The sequence below is a fragment of the Nasonia vitripennis genome, chromosome 2 (assembly GCF_009193385.2).
Source record: "Nasonia vitripennis strain AsymCx chromosome 2, Nvit_psr_1.1, whole genome shotgun sequence".
NCBI lineage: Eukaryota > Metazoa > Arthropoda > Insecta > Hymenoptera > Pteromalidae > Nasonia > Nasonia vitripennis.
Window position 1 is genome coordinate 20,330,414 of NC_045758.1, and position 23,501 is coordinate 20,353,914.

The 23,501-nt window shown below is 37.0% G+C and overlaps 2 protein-coding genes across 2 annotated transcripts; one reads left to right on the plus strand and one right to left on the minus strand.

Annotated features, from left to right (window-relative positions):
* Positions 1–807: 807 nt before the first annotated feature.
* On the minus strand, positions 808–2,046 carry LOC116416083. The gene has a single exon (XM_031922573.1). The coding sequence runs from the start codon at positions 2,044–2,046 to the stop codon at positions 808–810; it is 1,239 nt and encodes a 412-aa protein (XP_031778433.1).
* Positions 2,047–13,539: 11,493 nt separating this feature from the next.
* Positions 13,540–14,778, plus strand: LOC116416084. The gene has a single exon (XM_031922576.1). It carries the CDS (start codon positions 13,540–13,542, stop codon positions 14,776–14,778), a length of 1,239 nt encoding a protein of 412 aa, XP_031778436.1.
* The last annotated feature ends 8,723 nt before the right edge of the window (positions 14,779–23,501 follow it).

A 23,501-nucleotide genomic window follows, 5' to 3' on the forward strand; every position in this document is an offset into this window, starting at 1 on the left:
TGAAGTCAGCGGGATTTGAACTCGAGATTTTTCTATCTCAAGGCTGTCACCTAAGCGACTTACCCATTCTGACCTTCTGTTGGAAGTGCGCTACTTAAATCTTTTGTAGCCATCTTTTTCAGGTACAGAGTTTGTATTCGTAGAATACTTTTGCACATACTCTTTCCATTTAGAGGAGGAGGAGGATGACGAGGAATCTTTTTTCGTTTTATCCTCGTCTTTTGGGAGCCTCGTGTAGCCGGAGCTGCTTCGGTTTGAACTCATCTTGATCAAATGACTCGAATGAGCGATTACGCGAGTATTTATGTGTCGGACGAGATGTCAGCCCACTCCATTAACACATGATCCAAGTAATGCTCCCTCATAAGTTTGACGTTCTGTTGTGCACAGGTGGCTTTGTGCGCTCCATTATGATTCGTGCATATGGTGACTAATTTTGGATGATCAATGGATGTATAGCCGAAATCAGTGATATCGGTAACTTTAAAGTTGAAACGTTCGAGCCACTTCTTATTTAAATCACCAATGACGAAAATGTTGATAGCGTCCTTGAATGCGTCTCGAAGAATATTTCCTATTTCAGTATACTCGTGATCACCGGAGTCCCAGCTCAATCCATGATGATAAAGTTCGAGCCATAAATTCTCACGCTTATACTTCTGAGTTAATTTGCACCAAGGAAATGGTTCCTTGAACAAGAGCACAATAGGCTCAGCGCTTTCCTCGAGAGGTAGTATAGCCAGCTCCTTCAAGACGAAGTCTTTTCCTGGTTTCTTAAAGCCCTGCATGTCCACTGCGTACTCCATCTTATATGAGTATCTTGATGTCACCGCTGACAGGGTTATACTGAACTATGCGATCGTGTAAGATCAAGCAATAAGCTGAGGTTCCAGCTGGGAAGTTGTCTCGAGATTCGAATTCAAGACGAACGTCAACTGGAGCATTTTTCAATGACTCGTTCTGCTTCGAACAGTCGATTACTATGAGTGGTAAGCGTGAAATAAAATCGTTCTTATTTACGACAGGCTCTGAAACTTTGTCGTAGTAGAGGCTCTGGAAATTCGCAAACATATCGTACAATACGGCATATTGATAACGGTTGATGTCCAAATTTAAGTTGCCGTATGGATAGTACTGCGAGTTAAGGAAAAGCTTGACGTTGCTTATATCGCAATGGTCGAATTGACTGGCATTCTGAGCTTGCTGATTCTTACGATTAGTTTGGAATCCTAAAATCACGAAGCGTGGTTTTTCCAACTGATTGGAAGTCTTGACAGTCCACACGTTTTTAGTCGAGGTTGGAAGAATCGGGTACTCGTATAGCTCCCAACTGCGGAAACTCATACTAATCGGACGGTTCTTTTCTATGTAATTTAGAAGTCGAATTTTATTAGTGTTGGATGCTACGACGTATGGCATGAGCCATTCAATTTTTGTCAATTCTAATTTATATTCCTCGAAGGTAGCGACACCATCCGCAAGGGTTGCTGTCTGAATAATTGCATTCAAATCGTTTCGAGACCTCGTTAGTACGAGCTCGTGTTTCACGTTGACTACGATCTTTCTGTAATCTTCGGCAAACCCGAATATCATACTCAGCGGTATGTTGACGTCGAAGTAGCCGGAGGCATTGGTCAGTGATTTAGTCTCTGCAATGTCTAACCAACCTGCGTTTTCCATTATTAAACTTTGACTGGGATTGTGTGAAATCCAGCCTTTCATGACTGTGGTCAAACCGACGTTTTTACACCTGTTGATTTCTACAGCATTCATTTCATATCTGATCTCTTCGAACATGTGGCAGATAGCATTGTTTACAAGCTTAGTACGTGCTAGAGCAGTACCATTTGGTTTCGTTAATTTACCGCAAATGTGTAGCGAACTACGAGACGGTAAAAGGCTCAAATCTTGATGTTGAATGGCGATGCGAATCTCGTCGCTGTTGTTGTACGATGAAACCGTGTAGGGTTGATGAGCGTGCAGCTCATAGTGTACCAATGACTCATCAAAGCTTACTGGTGACTGTATGCTTAGAATCTCGTCCATTTTTCGTCAAGCAGCAGAATAGTATACAATTTATTTTCCACCAGGAGCGATGACTCGCAAATTTAGGCTTTTTAGGAACTGTATGTTTTGCCGTGTTAGTGCTTTGGCGTTTCGCCGACGACTGATAACTGTGCGACATGTCGGTTTGCTTATATAGCCTCTACCGACTTTGCTGTTATAAACTATTCCCATTATGTTGGTTTTAAATGCAATCGAATCGTAATAGTTTCGTTTTGAAAATTTACAAGATGTCCGTCTTGATCGACTATGCGAATTTGTAAGTGATCTATGCTCTTGACGGTGATCGGAAGGTAAATGACTTGCGACGGGACTTCGATGATCTTATATCCTGGCGGCACTGCGGGGAAAAATTCGTGAATAGTATGCGCTAACTGTCCATTTATATAGGCACCGCCAGTGATGTTGCATTCGATTCGCAGAGCATTAACTTTGAGAATAGCAACTGGCGAGTCAGAAGAATGCTTCATATTTTCTTGCAGAACGCGTCGAGTGAAGCCGAATAAAGCACCAATCGAGTCTTGCGGTCTAAAATCAATCTTACGATCGCACTTTATAATACTCCGGAGCGTATTGTTGTTAGGTTGTATGCTAATCGAAATCCCTTTTTTACTCAAAGTTTCATGAAGATAACTATTGATATCTTGAATCTCGTAACTACCAGTAGGTAAGACAATTTCCTCCTTACCAACGTAAAATTTATTATTCCCTTTATCGATATTGGGTATCGAATTAAAAGTTAAGAGTTCAACCAATCCAAGAACGTATTGCTTATGCGGTGATAATTCGATGGGTGGAAAATACTGAGCTTCGAGTACCGATGAAGTACCGGAAAGAGTCAGAGTACATGAATTCTCCATGATCGTTAAATTGGAAATGAGTCAACTCGGACTTTTCGCATATTTATATAGTTCGAAGAGGAGTATGAAGCTTGTTGCTCAAAATTTGAGACAGAGATGGCCACAGTTAAATGAATTATAGTCTTGATATCTTTCTGGGTTGTACTTGACTCCGTTAACGTTCAAGTACAGCATCAAGTCTGTAGGAGGCTGAAGATTGCCAAAACTATCAAAATAAACTACCGATTTTCCTCGTTTACGGTATGCCACCCAATGCGTTCCAGGACCACTGGCATCATCCAAGTTTACAACAGCTGATTCGTTGTAACGAGGACCGTCAACAGGCAAATCGTTTCTCATGAACACGCCGCGAAAATGCGGTATTTTTAAAATTTTGGCATACTTTACGAGGTCGGAGTCAGTAAGCGGTCTCCATGGTAATCTTAGTTTCAGTGACGTTTTTTTTTTTTTTTAATTAATGTCTTGCCATGTGCTATGCGAAGACCCATTCCCGTTTTGTGAGGTTTCAGATAAAGTCCTTGGCCGATACTCAATTCCTCCATTTTTCTATTATGTCTCGCAGTTTCTTCCAACTGTAACTTAGCTGCTTTGGAGTCGTTGACCGCTTTCGCGATACCTGCAGCTCCTCCTGCCAATGCGCCAGCAGCGCTCAACCCAGCGAAAATAGGTACAAGGAATGGCAAAAATCCACCAACCTTGGACGGTACGGGTAAAACGCGTGGAACCAGTACCTTATGCTTACCGCCGGCTTTCTTAACCGCATCGCGAGCTCCTTTCAATGCAGAAAGAATGGCTTTGCGACCGTTATTGGTTGGAATCATAGACTTGGCAGCAGCTTTTACGATATTATTCAATCGTAAGCTTTTCTTAGTTCTTCTTTTCTTCGCACCCATTCCGAGTTTTGTCTTTAACTTCATGGTTTTTGAAACAGCAAAAGCAGCTATTTTCTCACCGATACTAGCGTCTTTCGAAGAAGAAGCTATTTTCGTAGCTTTGTCAGCTAAAATTTTATCAGCAATGGTTCTTGCCTCGTCGTTATCGCGATTCTGTGAATATGCGATATCGTGCTCTTTGCAGGCTACGTCGAGTTGATTAATTCCTGGATCTCCTCGTGCTAAACGTTTCGCTAGCTTAGTACCTGGACCGCAGTACTGATATCCTGGCAAGTGAAGTTCCACCGGAAGCTTGTTGATAATTTTGTTTACAAACCCACGACCACGTCGTTGTCGTCTGTGTACGATCATTCCCCTTTGAAGGTTTATGATTAACTGATGGCGAGAGTATAAAAGCGCTCTATTTATAGCTAAGCGACTAGTCGATGTCAAGCATCTGAACAGTTCGAAGCATGAATTTTAAGGAACAGCCTACCAAGCTCCCGGTACCGAACTTTGATTCCGTCGTTGAGCGAGATAAAAAAGTTAAACGGCATGGTGATCTATTGCCTGATAGCATAAGGGCAGTTTTTTGCGGGCCGTCAAATTGCGGCAAGACTAACAGCTTGCTTGCGCTTATAACTAATCCTAACGGTGTTAGATTTGAAAATCTATACGTATACTCCAAGTCGCTTAACCAACCAAAGTATAAATTTTTAAAACAATTGTTGGAGCCTCTCAAGGGTATAAAGTATTTTCCTTTCAGTGAACACGAAGAAGTTATAGCACCAGATAGCGCACTTCCTAATTCAATAATGATATTCGACGATATCGCTTGTGAAAAGCAGAATAACGTCAGAGCATTCTTTTGTATGGGTAGGCATAAAAAGGTCGACTGCTTCTATCTTTGCCAGTCATACGCGCAAGTCCCTAAACATCTTGTGAGAGATAACGTCAATTTGTTGGTGGTATTTCGACAAGACGATGTAAATTTGAAGCACTTGTACGACGATCACGTAAATTCCGACATGACGTTCGCTCGCTTCAAGGATTTATGCGCGCAATGTTGGTCAGACGTAAATCATGGATTTCTCATGATTGACAAAGATAGTCCAATCAACGCTGGACGATATCGAAAGGGATTCGATAAGTTTGCTATAAATATAGCTCGTGCTTAGTATCACATACTTAGTTTGACATTGAATGCGAAAGTGCTAACATGTCTGATTTTCATCAAGAAAAAAACGTACTTCATCAGTTGGTCAAAGCACGAAACGCTGTCAAGCGTAAATACAACTTACTGAAATTTGGAAAAGAAAATTTTGAAAAAACTGTTGAAGAAACTTTTAGACCAATCGTCGATCCACTTAAAAAGCTAGTAGAATCGAAAAGTAAGAAATCGGTCACTGTTGTAACACCAGAGGACAACTCACATAAAAATTTTCACAAACGAAAAGTAAAAAAAATTAAACCTGAGAAACGCAGTGATGACGATGATGAGACTTACAAATTTGACGAGGATAATGAATCTGATTTCGCGAATTCTACTATGCAAGATGACGGAGCTGAGACAGCTTATGATACAGCTGATAGTGAGAATGAAACATCGATTAGTAAACCCAGTTTACCTTTACTTAATCAGACGAATTTGGACAAAATATATGGATTACGCAAGGAGAATGAAAACTACATGCTCGGAAACTCAATAGTGAAGTTTGAAAATAAGAAGATAGTAGTCGACAATGTCGAGTATCCGAAAACTGCTGGGTTGATGGATTTGATCGCTTACAGAAATCCTGACAAAAAAATTGTCAGTTCTGATGATATCAAAAATTATCGCAGCATTTTAGAAGCAACGAGTGTTCATAAGAAGAAGCTAGACCCTAGAGCAGATATTCGATCGTCAAATAGCAAAAAATATACGGACTTCATCGCCCCTCTTTTCTTCGGAAAGAGAGAAAAGGAAGGTGGAGCACTGCCTCGATATAAAATTGCTAGAATGAACACGCGTATGGATTACGTATATTGGGACGATCCGAATGAACTGGTTGACCGTCTACGTTTGCTTATTGCTGAACAATCGGCTGGTAATCCCAGTCACGTAAACGAGATTCACTCGATCATAGAAGAGCTCCGCGAAGGTGGTTATATACGCTGAGCATTATCCGTAAACGGCATTATCAAAATGAGCGTCGACGTGTTCGGACGTAATTTGAAAAAGAAAGAAGGGGGTCGTGGCCCTCCTGGTTTAGGTTTTAAAATTACAAAAGATGGACAGTATGACTTGGATAACAAGAGACTATGCAATGTAGCAGCGCCACATAATCTCAATGAAGCTGTCGACTTGGGTACACTCCATACTGTACACCAAATGGAACATAAAAAGGTGCGAGACGCCATGGATAAATTGAGAGAGGAATTGACGGATTTGGATTCTCTAATTGAAGCACACAGAGATGAAATGGATCGGCAAGTTTTAGAACTACAAGCAGATGTAAAAGCTATAAAAGACGCTCTCAAAGAGATAGCCGAAGCTAATGCTATATCTGCCTTCAAAGCGACAACATTAGAAAAAACTGCTAATAATGGAGCATGAAAAACTTGTAGAAGAACTTCACAAGCCTGCTCGACGTAACTATCCTCGTCGCAAGTTTGTCATACGAGGATTGGATGAAACTTGGCAGGCCGATTTGGTAGAAATGCTACCTTATTCCAAGGAGAACAAAGGCTGCAATTACTTGCTCACTGTAATAGATATATTTTCAAAGTATGCTTGGACAATCCCCGTGAAGAAAAAAACTGGAAAAGAAGTTGCTGCTGCGATGAAGTCAGTGCTGAGTCAAGGTCGAGTACCGAAAAACTTACACACAGACAGAGGCAAAGAATTTTACAATTCTGATTTTAAAAATCTCATGCAAAAATATAAGATCAACTTGTACTCGACGTATAGCAAAATGAAAGCTTCCATTTGCGAACGATTCAACCGCACTCTGAAATCCGCAATGTGGAAAAAATTCAGCTTACGGGGCAACTACAAATGGTTGGACATTTTACCTGGATTATTAGCAACTTATAATGGAAGCAAACATCGAACTATTGGTATGAAGCCTAAAGATGTATCGCGTACTAACGAAGCCGATGTATTGAAACGTTTCACTGACAAAGTTAAACCTGCGAAGAAGTCAAAGTTCAAAGTTGGTGACAAAGTAAGAGTAAGCAACGCGAAACAAGTATTCGAAAAAGGATATACTCCAAACTGGTCAACTGAAATTTTCACGATCACCAAAGTAGCTGCCACTAAACCAACGACGTATCATCTAAAGGACTATCAAAATCAGCCAATCTCTGGATGCTTCTACGAGCAAGAAATGTTGAAAGCTAAATATCCGGATGTATATCTAGTGGAAAAAGTCTTGAAAAGAAAAGGAAATAAAATATTTGTAAAATGGCTCGGTTTTGACAGCACTCACAATAGCTGGATCAATAAAACCGATAACGTATAATTATATATGTATTAATGAGGATTTTTTAAATAAAAAAGAATGAATTTTAATTGAACGAAAAAGTAATTATTTATTCAAATTTACACCTGCCGTGCGCTTAAATACATACTTATTATTAACTTATTATATACAAGTGCCAACATACATACACACGTACACACGCACACGCACACGCACGCACACACACGCGCACACTTTGTTTTACAGATTGTCATTCTTAAAACTAACTCGCAGCTAACGACAAAGTCTTATATACTAACTTATAACTACTTGAAATGCGCACACACTTAGCACTATGACTGTAGATATCAGTTCATAATAGTTTAAACTAGTTTAAGCTAGTTTAAGCAAGCTCAAACTAGCTCATGCGAGCTCAAGACTAGTTCGAACACTTTTTTTTTTTTAACAACGAACACAAGCTAAAACTAGTTCAATCACTATTGGCCAACGAACTCAACGACGAATCCTCCACGGTAGATCATGAAGAGTTCCAGCTTGTTGGCCGTATTCTGCATGCTTTCGTAGAAGGTTTCGTTGGCTAGGAAGGTGTCGGACACCTTCTTCGGGAGGAAGACGTCGAACTCTCTGTCCAACTCTGCGACGATCTTGGACCCGTACTTCGTACCAATCCTCGTCGCCAGATTGGAAAGAGAAGGGGGAGAACCAATCCCCGTTGCCAGGTTGGAAAGAGAAGGGGAAGAGCCTGCAGTCGAGGTGGCTAGAGAGCCAATCGTAGACGAACCGCTTCCCATAATCGAAGAGGGGGAACAAGATCTGCTCGCGGCAGGGCTATATGAGTGGGATCCCTGGAGCCAGGAGCTCATACAGTCTGCTGACGAGCCACAAGGAAGATCTACCTCTGCTGACCAATCTCCGCCGACGAAGAAGAGAAAGTGCCACGTTGATCTCCAGCTAAATTGAAGAAGGAAACAGCTTAGTCAACGTAAGTAGCATATAAACCATGTATACTTGTAAATTCTAGAATAATTATTAATAAAATTGTTAACTTTTGCTTGTTACAGATGGATATGGAAAATCTGAACCGTATCGCTAAAGGAGGATTTCTCCCTACAAAGAAGCTGACCGAGCTGGAGAAGGATCAATCGTACATGGTAACGGTCTTGAAGGAGGTCAAGACGAAGTACGGGTCCAAGATCGTCGCAGAGTTGGACAGAGAGTTCGACGTCTTCCTCCCGAAGAAGGTGTCCGACACCTTCCTAGCCAACGAAACCTTCTACGAAAGCATGCAGAATACGGCCAACAAGCTGGAACTCTTCATGATCTACCGTGGAGGATTCGTCGTTGAGTTCGTTGGCCAATAGTGATTGAACTAGTTTTAGCTTGTGTTCGTTGTTAAAAAAAAAAAGTGTTCGAACTAGTCTTGAGCTCGCATGAGCTAGTTTGAGCTTGCTTAAACTAGCTTAAACTAGTTTAAACTATTATGAACTGATATCTACAGTCATAGTGCTAAGTGTGTGCGCATTTCAAGTAGTTATAAGTTAGTATATAAGACTTTGTCGTTAGCTGCGAGTTAGTTTTAAGAATGACAATCTGTAAAACAAAGTGTGCGCGTGTGTGTGCGTGCGTGTGCGTGTGCGTGTGTACGTGTGTATGTATGTTGGCACTTGTATATAATAAGTTAATAATAAGTATGTATTTAAGCGCACGGCAGGTGTAAATTTGAATAAATAATTACTTTTTCGTTCAATTAAAATTCATTCTTTTTTATTTAAAAAATCCTCATTAATACATATATAATTATACGTTATCGGTTTTATTGATCCAGCTATTGTGAGTGCTGTCAAAACCGAGCCATTTTACAAATATTTTATTTCCTTTTCTTTTCAAGACTTTTTCCACTAGATATACATCCGGATATTTAGCTTTCAACATTTCTTGCTCGTAGAAGCATCCAGAGATTGGCTGATTTTGATAGTCCTTTAGATGATACGTCGTTGGTTTAGTGGCAGCTACTTTGGTGATCGTGAAAATTTCAGTTGACCAGTTTGGAGTATATCCTTTTTCGAATACTTGTTTCGCGTTGCTTACTCTTACTTTGTCACCGACTTTGAACTTTGACTTCTTCGCAGGTTTAACTTTGTCAGTGAAACGTTTCAATACATCGGCTTCGTTAGTACGCGATACATCTTTAGGCTTCATACCAATAGTTCGATGTTTGCTTCCATTATAAGTTGCTAATAATCCAGGTAAAATGTCCAACCATTTGTAGTTGCCCCGTAAGCTGAATTTTTTCCACATTGCGGATTTCAGAGTGCGGTTGAATCGTTCGCAAATGGAAGCTTTCATTTTGCTATACGTCGAGTACAAGTTGATCTTATATTTTTGCATGAGATTTTTAAAATCAGAATTGTAAAATTCTTTGCCTCTGTCTGTGTGTAAGTTTTTCGGTACTCGACCTTGACTCAGCACTGACTTCATCGCAGCAGCAACTTCTTTTCCAGTTTTTTTCTTCACGGGGATTGTCCAAGCATACTTTGAAAATATATCTATTACAGTGAGCAAGTAATTGCAGCCTTTGTTCTCCTTGGAATAAGGTAGCATTTCTACCAAATCGGCCTGCCAAGTTTCATCCAATCCTCGTATGACAAACTTGCGACGAGGATAGTTACGTCGAGCAGGCTTGTGAAGTTCTTCTACAAGTTTTTCATGCTCCATTATTAGCAGTTTTTTCTAATGTTGTCGCTTTGAAGGCAGATATAGCATTAGCTTCGGCTATCTCTTTGAGAGCGTCTTTTATAGCTTTTACATCTGCTTGTAGTTCTAAAACTTGCCGATCCATTTCATCTCTGTGTGCTTCAATTAGAGAATCCAAATCCGTCAATTCCTCTCTCAATTTATCCATGGCGTCTCGCACCTTTTTATGTTCCATTTGGTGTACAGTATGGAGTGTACCCAAGTCGACAGCTTCATTGAGATTATGTGGCGCTGCTACATTGCATAGTCTCTTGTTATCCAAGTCATACTGTCCATCTTTTGTAATTTTAAAACCTAAACCAGGAGGGCCACGACCCCCTTCTTTCTTTTTCAAATTACGTCCGAACACGTCGACGCTCATTTTGATAATGCCGTTTACGGATAATGCTCAGCGTATATAACCACCTTCGCGGAGCTCTTCTATGATCGAGTGAATCTCGTTTACGTGACTGGGATTACGTAATCCATACGCGTGTTCATTCTAGCAATTTTATATCGAGGCAGTGCTCCACCTTCCTTTTCTCTCTTTCCGAAGAAAAGAGGGGCGATGAAGTCCGTATATTTTTTGCTATTTGACGATCGAATATCTGCTCTAGGGTCTAGCTTCTTCTTATGAACACTCGTTGCTTCTAAAATGCTGCGATAATTTTTGATATCATCAGAACTGACAATTTTTTTGTCAGGATTTCTGTAAGCGATCAAATCCATCAACCCAGCAGTTTTCGGATACTCGACATTGTCGACTACTATCTTCTTATTTTCAAACTTCACTATTGAGTTTCCGAGCATGTAGTTTTCATTCTCCTTGCGTAATCCATATATTTTGTCCAAATTCGTCTGATTAAGTAAAGGTAAACTGGGTTTACTAATCGATGTTTCATTCTCACTATCAGCTGTATCATAAGCTGTCTCAGCTCCGTCATCTTGCATAGTAGAATTCGCGAAATCAGATTCATTATCCTCGTCAAATTTGTAAGTCTCATCATCGTCATCACTGCGTTTCTCAGGTTTAATTTTTTTTACTTTTCGTTTGTGAAAATTTTTATGTGAGTTGTCCTCTGGTGTTACAACAGTGACCGATTTCTTACTTTTCGATTCTACTAGCTTTTTAAGTGGATCGACGATTGGTCTAAAAGTTTCTTCAACAGTTTTTTCAAAATTTTCTTTTCCAAATTTCAGTAAGTTGTATTTACGCTTGACAGCGTTTCGTGCTTTGACCAACTGATGAAGTACGTTTTTTTCTTGATGAAAATCAGACATGTTAGCACTTTCGCATTCAATGTCAAACTAAGTATGTGATACTAAGCACGAGCTATATTTATAGCAAACTTATCGAATCCCTTTCGATATCGTCCAGCGTTGATTGGACTATCTTTGTCAATCATGAGAAATCCATGATTTACGTCTGACCAACATTGCGCGCATAAATCCTTGAAGCGAGCGAACGTCATGTCGGAATTTACGTGATCGTCGTACAAGTGCTTCAAATTTACATCGTCTTGTCGAAATACCACCAACAAATTGACGTTATCTCTCACAAGATGTTTAGGGACTTGCGCGTATGACTGGCAAAGATAGAAGCAGTCGACCTTTTTATGCCTACCCATACAAAAGAATGCTCTGACGTTATTCTGCTTTTCACAAGCGATATCGTCGAATATCATTATTGAATTAGGAAGTGCGCTATCTGGTGCTATAACTTCTTCGTGTTCACTGAAAGGAAAATACTTTATACCCTTGAGAGGCTCCAACAATTGTTTTAAAAATTTATACTTTGGTTGGTTAAGCGACTTGGAGTATACGTATAGATTTTCAAATCTAACACCGTTAGGATTAGTTATAAGCGCAAGCAAGCTGTTAGTCTTGCCGCAATTTGACGGCCCGCAAAAAACTGCCCTTATGCTATCAGGCAATAGATCACCATGCCGTTTAACTTTTTTATCTCGCTCAACGACGGAATCAAAGTTCGGTACCGGGAGCTTGGTAGGCTGTTCCTTAAAATTCATGCTTCGAACTGTTCAGATGCTTGACATCGACTAGTCGCTTAGCTAAAATAGAGCGCTTTTATATACTCTCGCCATCAGTTAATCATAAACCTTCAAAGGGAATGATCGTACACAGACGACAACGACGTGGTCGTGGGTTTGTAAACAAAATTATCAACAAGCTTCCGGTGGAACTTCACTTGCCAGGATATCAGTACTGCGGTCCAGGTACTAAGCTAGCGAAACGTTTAGCACGAGGAGATCCAGGAATTAATCAACTCGACGTAGCCTGCAAAGAGCACGATATCGCATATTCACAGAATCGCGATAACGACGAGGCAAGAACCATTGCTGATAAAATTTTAGCTGACAAAGCTACGAAAATAGCTTCTTCTTCGAAAGACGCTAGTATCGGTGAGATCACCATGCCGTTTAAACTTTTTTTATCTCGCTCAAACAGACGGAATCAAAAGTTAAAAAAAAAAAAAAAAAAAAAAAAAAAAAAAAAAAAAAAAAAAAAAAAAAAAAAAAAAAAAAACCATGCCAAAAGGTTAGCCTTTTTTCTCGGCCTCAACCGGTGGGACCGGGAGGCTTGGTAGGCTGTTCCTTAAAATTCCATGCTTGCTGTCAGAACTGTATCCGATAGTAAAAAAAAAAAAAAAAAAAAAAAAAAAAAAAAAAAAAAAAAAAAAAAAAAAAAAAAAAAAAAAAAAAAAAAAAAAAAAAAAAAAAAAAAAAAAAATAGACGCTTTTAGTGCTTCGTCCGACATCAGTTCATTGCTTCTAGCTGTATAGATCTATTTTTTTTTTTTTTTTACAGACTAGCGCTTAGCATATAAAGAAGCGCTATTTATTACTGTGGCCATCCTGTTAATCATAAACCCTTCCAAAGGGGAATGATTCTTACACAGAGAACAGACCGACTTGGTCGTGGGTTTTAATCAAAACAAAATTAATTCTTTATCAACCAAAGGCTTCCGGGTGGAAACTTCACTTGCCAGGATATCAAGTACCTGCGGTCAGGATCTTAGCTACTAACAATAGCCGATTTATGCACGAAAGTTTAGACCGAGGATTTTTTTTTATCGAGGTTTAAGTATAGATCTCTGATCCAGGCATTAATTAATCTCGACGTGCCACCTGGCGTGCATAAGAAGTACGATACTTTCAGATTTTTCCCGCAGTGCGCCAGGATATAAGATCATCGAAGTCCGTCGCAAGTCATTTACCTTCCGATCACCGTCAAGAGCATAGATCACTTACAAATTCGCATAGTCGATCAAGACGGACATCTTGTAAATTTTCAAAACGAAACTATTACGATTCGATTGCATTTAAAACCAACATAATGGGAATAGTTTATAACAGCAAAGTCGGTAGAGGCTATATAAGCAAACCGACATGTCGCACAGTTATCAGTCGTCGGCGAAACGCCAAAGCACTAACACGGCAAAACATACAGTTCCTAAAAAGCCTAAATTTGCGAGTCATCGCTCCTGGTAGAAAATAAATTGTATACTATTCTGCTGCTTGACGAAAAATGGACGAGATTCTAAGCATACAGTCACCAGTAAGCTTTGATGAGTCATTGGCACACTATGAGCTGCACGCTCATCAACCCTACACGGTTTCATCGTACAACAACAGCGACGAGATTCGCATCGCCATTCAACATCAAGATTTGAGCCTTTTACCGTCTCGTAGTTCGCTGCACATTTGCGGTAAATTAACGAAACCAAATGGTACTGCTCTAGCACGTACTAAGCTTGTAAACAATGCTATCTGCCACATGTTCGAAGAGATCAGATATGAAATGAATGCTGTAGAAATCGACAGGTGTAAAAACGTCGGTTTGACCACAGTCATGAAAGGCTGGATTTCACACAATCCCAGTCAAAGTTTAATAATGGAAAACGCAGGTTGGTTAGACATTGCAGAGACTAAATCACTGACCAATGCCTCCGGCTACTTCGACGTCAACATACCGCTGAGTATGATATTCGGGTTTGCCGAAGATTACAGAAAGATCGTAGTCAACGTGAAACACGAGCTCGTACTAACGAGGTCTCGAAACGATTTGAATGCAATTATTCAGACAGCAACCCTTGCGGATGGTGTCGCTACCTTCGAGGAATATAAATTAGAATTGACAAAAATTGAATGGCTCATGCCATACGTCGTAGCATCCAACACTAATAAAATTCGACTTCTAAATTACATAGAAAAGAACCGTCCGATTAGTATGAGTTTCCGCAGTTGGGAGCTATACGAGTACCCGATTCTTCCAACCTCGACTAAAAACGTGTGGACTGTCAAGACTTCCAATCAGTTGGAAAAACCACGCTTCGTGATTTTAGGATTCCAAACTAATCGTAAGAATCAGCAAGCTCAGAATGCCAGTCAATTCGACCATTGCGATATAAGCAACGTCAAGCTTTTCCTTAACTCGCAGTACTATCCATACGGCAACTTAAATTTGGACATCAACCGTTATCAATATGCCGTATTGTACGATATGTTTGCGAATTTCCAGAGCCTCTACTACGACAAAGTTTCAGAGCCTGTCGTAAATAAGAACGATTTTATTTCACGCTTACCACTCATAGTAATCGACTGTTCGAAGCAGAACGAGTCATTGAAAAATGCTCCAGTTGACGTTCGTCTTGAATTCGAATCTCGAGACAACTTCCCAGCTGGAACCTCAGCTTATTGCTTGATCTTACACGATCGCATAGTTCAGTATAACCCTGTCAGCGGTGACATCAAGATACTCATATAAGATGGAGTACGCAGTGGACATGCAGGGCTTTAAGAAACCAGGAAAAGACTTCGTCTTGAAGGAGCTGGCTATACTACCTCTCGAGGAAAGCGCTGAGCCTATTGTGCTCTTGTTCAAGGAACCATTTCCTTGGTGCAAATTAACTCAGAAGTATAAGCGTGAGAATTTATGGCTCGAACTTTATCATCATGGATTGAGCTGGGACTCCGGTGATCACGAGTATACTGAAATAGGAAATATTCTTCGAGACGCATTCAAGGACGCTATCAACATTTTCGTCATTGGTGATTTAAATAAGAAGTGGCTCGAACGTTTCAACTTTAAAGTTACCGATATCACTGATTTCGGCTATCCATCCATTGATCATCCAAAATTAGTCACCATATGCACGAATCATAATGGAGCGCACAAAGCCACCTGTGCACAACAGAACGTCAAACTTATGAGGGAGCATTACTTGGATCATGTGTTAATGGAGTGGGCTGACATCTCGTCCGACACATAAATACTCGCGTAATCGCTCATTCGAGTCATTTGATCAAGATGAGTTCAAACCGAAGCAGCTCCGGCTACACGAGGCTCCCAAAAGACGAGGATAAAACGAAAAAAGATTCCTCGTCATCCTCCTCCTCCTCTAAATGGAAAGAGTATGTGCAAAAGTATTCTACGAATACAAACTCTGTACCTGAAAAAGATGGCTACAAAAGATTTAAGTAGCGCACTTCCAACAGAAGGTCAGAATGGGTAAGTCGCTTAGGTGACAGCCTCGAGATAGAAAAATCTCGAGTTCAAATCCCGCTGACTTCAATTTTTTTTTTCACTCACGCAAAATAATCTTAAAAAAATTTATTTTTTGTTTATACTTAGAGTCATTAAAAACCTATTTGAAATTCACATGTAGTAGATAAGCTTATAGAGATGATAATCACCTAACAATTCCCGATGGGTAAGTCGGCAAGATGCTCGGCTGGCGACCGAAGGGTTCCCGGTTCGAATCTCCGCACACCCGAAATTTTTTTTCTTCCTACTTCACCGTGAATTAGGAAGGAAAAGAATTTTAACGCAAGTGAATTACAACGCATGTAAATTATAACGCATGCGCGTCACGGTGCTGCAGAATCAACCTGCCGCAGTATCATCCTGCTCCAGTATCATCCTGCCGCAGTATCATCCTGCCGCAGTATCATCTTTGTTTATCTACTTATTGTATTGATAAATAATAAATTGAGTATAAAAAATGTAAATATTTATTTATATAAAAGTATTGTAAATTTGTAAATAACTAAAAAAGGACAGTTCATCTGTAGATAGTCAATTTAGATAGTTTTTTTTGGAATTCAATCTTGAAATCATATTTTAACTCTCGTTTTTATTGTCTGATATATTCTGAAATTAATGTAATTAAATCAATTTGGTATTCAAATAAAAATTCATTTTTTTACTTAATAACCAAAATATTTTATAATAGATGATTTAAAAATGTTACCTTTATGATAAAAAGTAATAGCTTATGTCTTTACAATAGAATTTCAAAAGAGAGGATTACCACACGCTCATATTTTAGTTACGCTACATCCAAAAAACAAGCTCATGACACCTCAATCTATTGACAAATACATTTCTGCTGAAATTCCTGATAATTCAGATAAAGGTTTACAAAAATTAGTAATTAAACATATGTTACATGGACCACATACAGATAAATCTCCTTGCATCATAAAAAATAAGACTATTTGTAAAATAAAATTTCCAAAACCATTCCGCGATATCACCATTTTTAAAGAAAATGGTTATCCTGAATATCGAAGAAGAAATAACATTTCACAAAACTATACTTATCGAATTAAAAAATTTAGAAAAATTATTCCAGTTGACAACACAATGGTTGTTCCTTATAATAACTTTTTATTGAAAAAGTATAAGTGTCATATTAATGTCGAATATTGTGCATCAATTCAAAGTATTAAATACATATTCGATTATATTCACAAAGGTGGAGATAGAGCATTATGTAAAATGAAAAAAATTGAAAATCCAAATAATTCTAGTGAAGAAACTCCCATAGTACATGATGAACTCATTCATTATGTAGATGGTAGATATTTAAGCCCAATGGAAGCTGCTTGGCGTCTACAAGGATATCCTCTTTGTGGTAAAATATCCGCTGTAGAACGTTTAGGAATCCATACAAAAGATCAACAACATATAGTTTACGAAGAAAATAAAGAATTGCAAGCCTTAAACAATAAAGAAACTACTTTAACAGCATGGTTTCAATTAAATAAAATTGATGATTTTGCAAAAACACTTAAATATGTTGAACTGCCTGAATATTATAGATTTAATAAAAAATCAAAATCTTGGATAAAACGTTCACGTTCTTCTCAATACAATACTATTGCTCGACTTAATATCGTATCACCAAAAGATATTGAGAGATTTTTTTTTTAAATTAATACTAAATCGAGCAAGAGGTCCAACTTCATTTGAAAAATCATAAAGATATAGAGTATCAAACATATAAAGACGCAGCACTTGCAATGGGCTTAATAGAAGATGATTCACATATTTTTATTATTTTTGAAGAAGCTTGTCACATCATATTACCATTTTAATTACGTAAATTTTTTGCATGGTTTATTTTAGCAGAAAACATACAGGGTAATATAATTTGGAACAAATTTAAAAATTATTTCACCGAAGATTTTAAGATAAATAAAGAGAATAATGCTCTATCTCATATTCAAATTATATTAGAGAATGAAGAAAAATCTTGCAAAGATTTCAGTTTACCAGAACCAAATAGTATTATTAATGATGATGCAACATCTATAGATAATGTCTTACAAAGTGCCGATATCTCGACCGATGATCAAAAGGCAATTTTTGAAGAGTTAGTTGACAATGAACACAAAATTTATTTCATTTATGGACCTGGAGGTTCGGGAAAAACGTTTTTATATAAAACATTAATTTATTATTATATGTCATTAAACAAAAAAGTTTTATCAATGGCATGGACTGGTATCGCGTCTATTTTGTTACCTAGGGGATTGACAAGTCATCGAACCTTCAGATTGCCTTTAGATTTACATAATATTGAAAGTGCTTTTTTGAAATTAGAGTCTGACAAAAAAAGATTCAGAGAAGCAGATTTAATAATTTGGGATGAAGCTTCAATGATACCTAAAAAAGCTTTAGAAATTATTAATCGTACTTTACAAGATATATGTCGTAACGATATTCCTTTTGCGGGAAAATTAATAGTATTAGGAGGAGATTTCAGACAAATTCTTCCAGTAATTAAACATGGATACCGAAACTCTATCATAGAAGAAACAATTAAATATTCAACTTTGTAGCCTCTTTTTAAAATCTTGAAGCTCAATAAAAATATACGTTCGAATAATGTAGAATTTTCCTCTTTTTTGTTAGAAATAGGAGAAGGTAAAATCGATACATTTGAAATTCCTCAAAAATGGAAAACTATCGATGTTTGCAATGAAATTTATAAAAATATTAATTTAGGTGCTTCCGTTAGTAGCGTGATCTTAGCTCCTCATAATGAAGACATCAAAATTTTAAATAACAAAGTTCTAAAATTATTACATGGCGAATCAAAGACATATTATAGTGTAGATTATGCAACACATAAAGGAGTAGATCAAACAGAGGAAAATATTCATTTAAATTATCCAGTTGAAATGTTGAATAATATCAGAGAAGGTCTTCCACCACATAAACTTAATTTGAAAGTAAATGCAATAGTGATGTTAATTAGAAATTTAAGTATTACAAATGGTCGTTTATGTAATGGCACTCGTTTAAAGATTACCAAATTATATGAGTATAACATTGAAGCAGAAATAATTACAGGCGAAAACATTGGACAGAAAGTTTTTATACCGAAAATAACACTGAACACCGAAAATTCATCTTCGTTTCCATTTACTCTTTTTAGAAAATAATTCCCAATCATATTAGCGTTTGCCATAACGATAAATAAATCACAAGGCCAAAGTTTTGATTCAATAGAAATTTTTTGAAACGACCATTGTTTTCGCATGGTCAATTATATGTTGCATTATCTCGATGTCGAAATCCTGATAATATACGTATTCAGAATGGGTCAGGTGAATCAATACAAAATATTGTTTAGAATGAAATTTTAAATATTTGATTCAAAACTGTTTAGTCAATTTTTAGGGTTTTCGATCATAGAATAAATTATTATTCAATTTTTTTTTAGATTTTTTTCAAATAAAAGACATGTATTTATATTAACTTCTTGCGCTTTTCAATTTCGAATTTTAAAATCATTTTGTAGACATTCAAATTAGTATGCATACATAATTCTTTTTAAAATTATTTTACAAGAATCATCAATATACACAATGCAGAACAAAACAGAAACATAAATGATCGTTTAATAACAATAATGAATTAATTTCATATTATTATAGGACATGATATAATAATGTCTAATTAATTTATAAATATTAAATGATTATTTAACATATTTACTTAAAAAAAGTTTCCATTGAGATTTCGTCCTGTTAAAAAATATAGAAAAAAATCAAGATTTATTATCAAATTAACTACGTATTTAAATTTCTTTTTTCGTAAAATTAATTACCTGATAAAAATTAATAAAAGTTAATTTTTCTGCATTATATCATATTTTACGTAATTCAAAGGCGAAAAATTTAATTTAAATACAAAACTGATTTGATAACAAATTGATTAATATCCATTATTTTTAACAAGATATTATTTAGATTAAATGCATAAATTATAAATATTAAAATGATTATAAAGATTGTAAACTTTTTTTAAGTAAATATGTTTCTGCAGGATGGAGGATGGTATTAGGTGGAGTCTTAGGGGAGGAGGACTGGTATCTAAGACTCCCGTAGTTATATGGCTCTAGGCGATGATTCCACGGTTTTTTATTAAATTATTATATACAAATTCAAACTGTTAACAATAGATAATTTCTAACTTGATATATATCCAAATCAATAGTATAATTTTATTTACTAAATGAAACTATTGTTCATAGTAGCCTTTATTTTATATAATTATATCATGTCATATAATTACGTAAAATAATTGGCGAATTTTTTAAATAATAATTTAAGAAAAACAAAAAAAAAATCAACGCGCCTGAAACACATTGTATATCCATATTATAACGTGCTTCTGACAGTACCTCTTGGGTGGTATGGAAATCTGTCGTTATTATCTTCTCAATTTAAACTTTAACCCATCGTTATACCATTTTTCCAATAAAGGAAATTTTGTCGATCTTCTTAATTTGATTATATTATAACACATCATTATACCATTATTAAAAAAATGGAACTTTTGAAATCTTTTTGACTAAGTTTTATAATAATCATTTTAATATTAATAAAATTGATTTAAGAGGGGCCATCGGAGGGGATGCGGAGGGGCTTGCGGAGGGGGTGTGGAGCGGCCAGCGGAGGGGGTGCGGAGGGGGGCGGAGGGGCAAAGAGCTCCAAAAATAACGTAAATTTTGAAACGATTTCACGTGAAAATGCGGAGGGGCTACGGAGGGGCTGCGGAGGCGGTGCGGAGGGGGCCGTGGGGCGCGAAGGGGCGCGGAGGGGTTATTGACATAAATTTACACATGCATCTATATAATATAGGAAGATATATATATATATATATATATATATATATATATATATATATATATATATATATATATATATATATATATATAAAAAAGTGTTGTTTCGCATATGCTACACAAAAAACGAGTCCCACGAAAACCACGCTTTTAGCGCACTACTTGACAAAAAATACAGTATGATACATGTGCACGGAGTAAGCGATCCTCGCACGGGTGTTAGGCACCCAAGCGAAGCGTTCGGGAATCGCCTACTCTGCGTAATTGCTTCGAAATATACTATACAACTTTATAGTACAAAAATTGCATTTTCTCATTATATTCCACAATGTTCCGTACAAATATAATAATATCACAAGGTTTTCAATACATTTACTTAATTAATCTTAAAATATATTAGAAATATTTTATAGATATACATTTTGATTAAGTTAGAATTAAATATATCGATCAAATATTAGGAAATATTTTATAATCGTTTTAAGTTGATAAAAATGTTAATTACTTAGCCTCGCATATTGCAACTTTTTTAAAATATTCCTTAAAATCTTAAACCGATAATTTAAATTTTCTTCTGAAATACATTGACTCTTTTAAAAAGTATATAATGCATTTAATTTAAAATAACAAAGGATCACGCTAAAAAGGCGCAATTAATTCGCAAAAAAATTAACACATATTGTATATTAATATTTTTAGAATAAATTATAAATATTTCTTCGTTACTTAAGGAACTAAAAATAATTATACGATATTTGATAAATATTTCAAAATATTTTAATAGATTTTGTAAATATTTCCAAATGTTTCTTTGGGGCTTGGCAGCAATTTATCGATGAAATATTTTTGTAATCTTCTAAAAATATTAAAAAATATTTTCGAATATGTTTAAAATGTTTTGAAAATGTTTTAATACGATATTAAAATATTTTTGGCAATATTTTTTAGAAATATTTTTACCCTAGGACAAATAAGATTGTAACAATATTTTAGAAATATGCTTAAAATGATTGCAGAAACATTTCATTTGTGATGTAAAATATTTTAAAAATATTTTTGTGCTGTTAGGGTATTAGCGCCCGAGCGCAGCGAGGGTGATAAAACGCCGTGCACTAATGGGCTGTTTAGTTCACGAGTATCGTATTAGTATATTACGATACATGTGACTTAAACGGCCCATTATTACACATATTACACGGCGTGTAGATAGCGCCCGAGCGTATCGAGGGCGAGTTACACGTCGTGTAATAATGGGTCGATTTGAGTCACAAGTATCGTATACTATTTTATAGCATGTGCCTGCCCTAAGTCCGCTATGTCACAACTATCCGTGACATAAACAGTCCTGTACTGCACCGTGCGATTAGCAATAAATAAAGCACGGTGCAATAAAGGACTGTTTAGATCACGGATATAGGCGTGACTTAAACGCGGAATTAGGTCACGCAGTGCTATAATGTACGATATATATGCTATACTATACGATACTTGTGAACGGTACTCGCTGCGCTCGGGCGCTAATACACGCCGTGCAATAATCGGCTACTTAGGTCACACGTGTATCGTAATATACTAATTAAAACGTTTTATTATTTGGATAAGTTGTAGATAAGCCGGACATTCGTACGTTTATCAAGGAATAGTATATTGTGCAACTAGGGGGGAAAATTGACTTTTTCTAGCGAGTCTGAAAAAGCCATTCCCTCCTTGTTGCACACCTTACTTTTTATGATAAGTGCACGAATAGGTCACTTATCATGAATATGAAAGGAATGGGAAATTTGAGGACTTTTCAAAGTAAAACAATAGTATATTGAACATTTTGAAAATTTCGAAAATTTTTCCTGGTAGAGATGTTGACGATAATATTTCCAGAAATAGGCAAGATTTGTATGAACTGGGTAGATTCCAGTCTCAACATATCGGTAGAAATCCCATCTAAAATGATATGACTTCTGGAATATTTCTAGCTAGATCTGCTAGAAGTCGTCTGCAAGAGTTAATGGGTTGCGGCTACATAACATAACCTTGCTTTATTGTTTTTTTTATGGTTCGTAGGATTTGAATGTGCGACCGACTTTTAATTCGCGCGTATACATAATATACATATATCACTGATAAACCTATAAATAATATTATAACAAATATAATAAGCCACAATTACAAACAGTTACCAAAAAAATAGCCCTTATTGTAATTAATAAAACGTTATCGTACTAATAAGATAATTTAAATTTATTTAAAATTGTATTTTTTCTTTACATAAAAAACTATAAATAATGGTAGTTATACATTGCAGGTCCCCTCTGTGCCGTATACATACCTAAATTGAAATATAATTGCTGAAGTAGACTTGCATATTGCGTTATTATTGTATACTATATATTTTATCAGCAAGTAGAACAAAAAATTTGCTGAGACTTGGACTCGAACCCGAGTGCATAAGAATACCAAGCAACAACATAGACCGCGCCGCCACAATCATCGTTGATGGAGAAAAACTGAAAGTAGCATATGTTTATCGGGAGGCTGGGGTGGCTTGTTAGTTTAATTTAGCTTTGTTTAAGCTTAAGCTTAACGTGTTTGTGTCGGTTTAACCATAATCCGTCTGAAAAATTAAAGTTTTTAATTATGAGGGTTGATTTCATAAAGACGATCATGGCTACTGACATTAAGGGCTTAGAGTTTAGTCTGTAATAGAGTTTATCGGTGATTGTTTATAAATATATCATTGTTTATGAATCATATTCACCGCGTAAGCTCGAATCCTTGACAGTTACCGCCGCTTATGTTATATCTCCTCTATGCTCTGCCGCGCCGCGATGTGATTGTGTACTCTCTACTTCCCTCTTCGCCGCTGCTGCTGGTGGGGAAGCTAGTTGCGTACGGCCGCCCCTACTTCTCCTCCGCTGCTTCTAGATGCGTATAGTTCGGAGCGAAAACCGCAGGGCGGCGCTAGCTTACGACTGCATATCGCACGGCACGCTTTCGCCCATGCTCATCGGCAATCTCTCCTCTAATCTCTGACCTGACCGTGCTCGCCCACTAGCTTATATAGTCATAGCTA

What these genes read in the sequence shown, in the direction of transcription:
- LOC116416084 (XM_031922576.1), top strand. Translation starts at nt 13,540, where the DNA reads ATGGACGAGATTCTAAGCATACAGTCACCAGTAAGCTTTGATGAGTCA.
- LOC116416083 (XM_031922573.1), bottom strand. Translation starts at nt 2,046, where the DNA reads ATGGACGAGATTCTAAGCATACAGTCACCAGTAAGCTTTGATGAGTCA.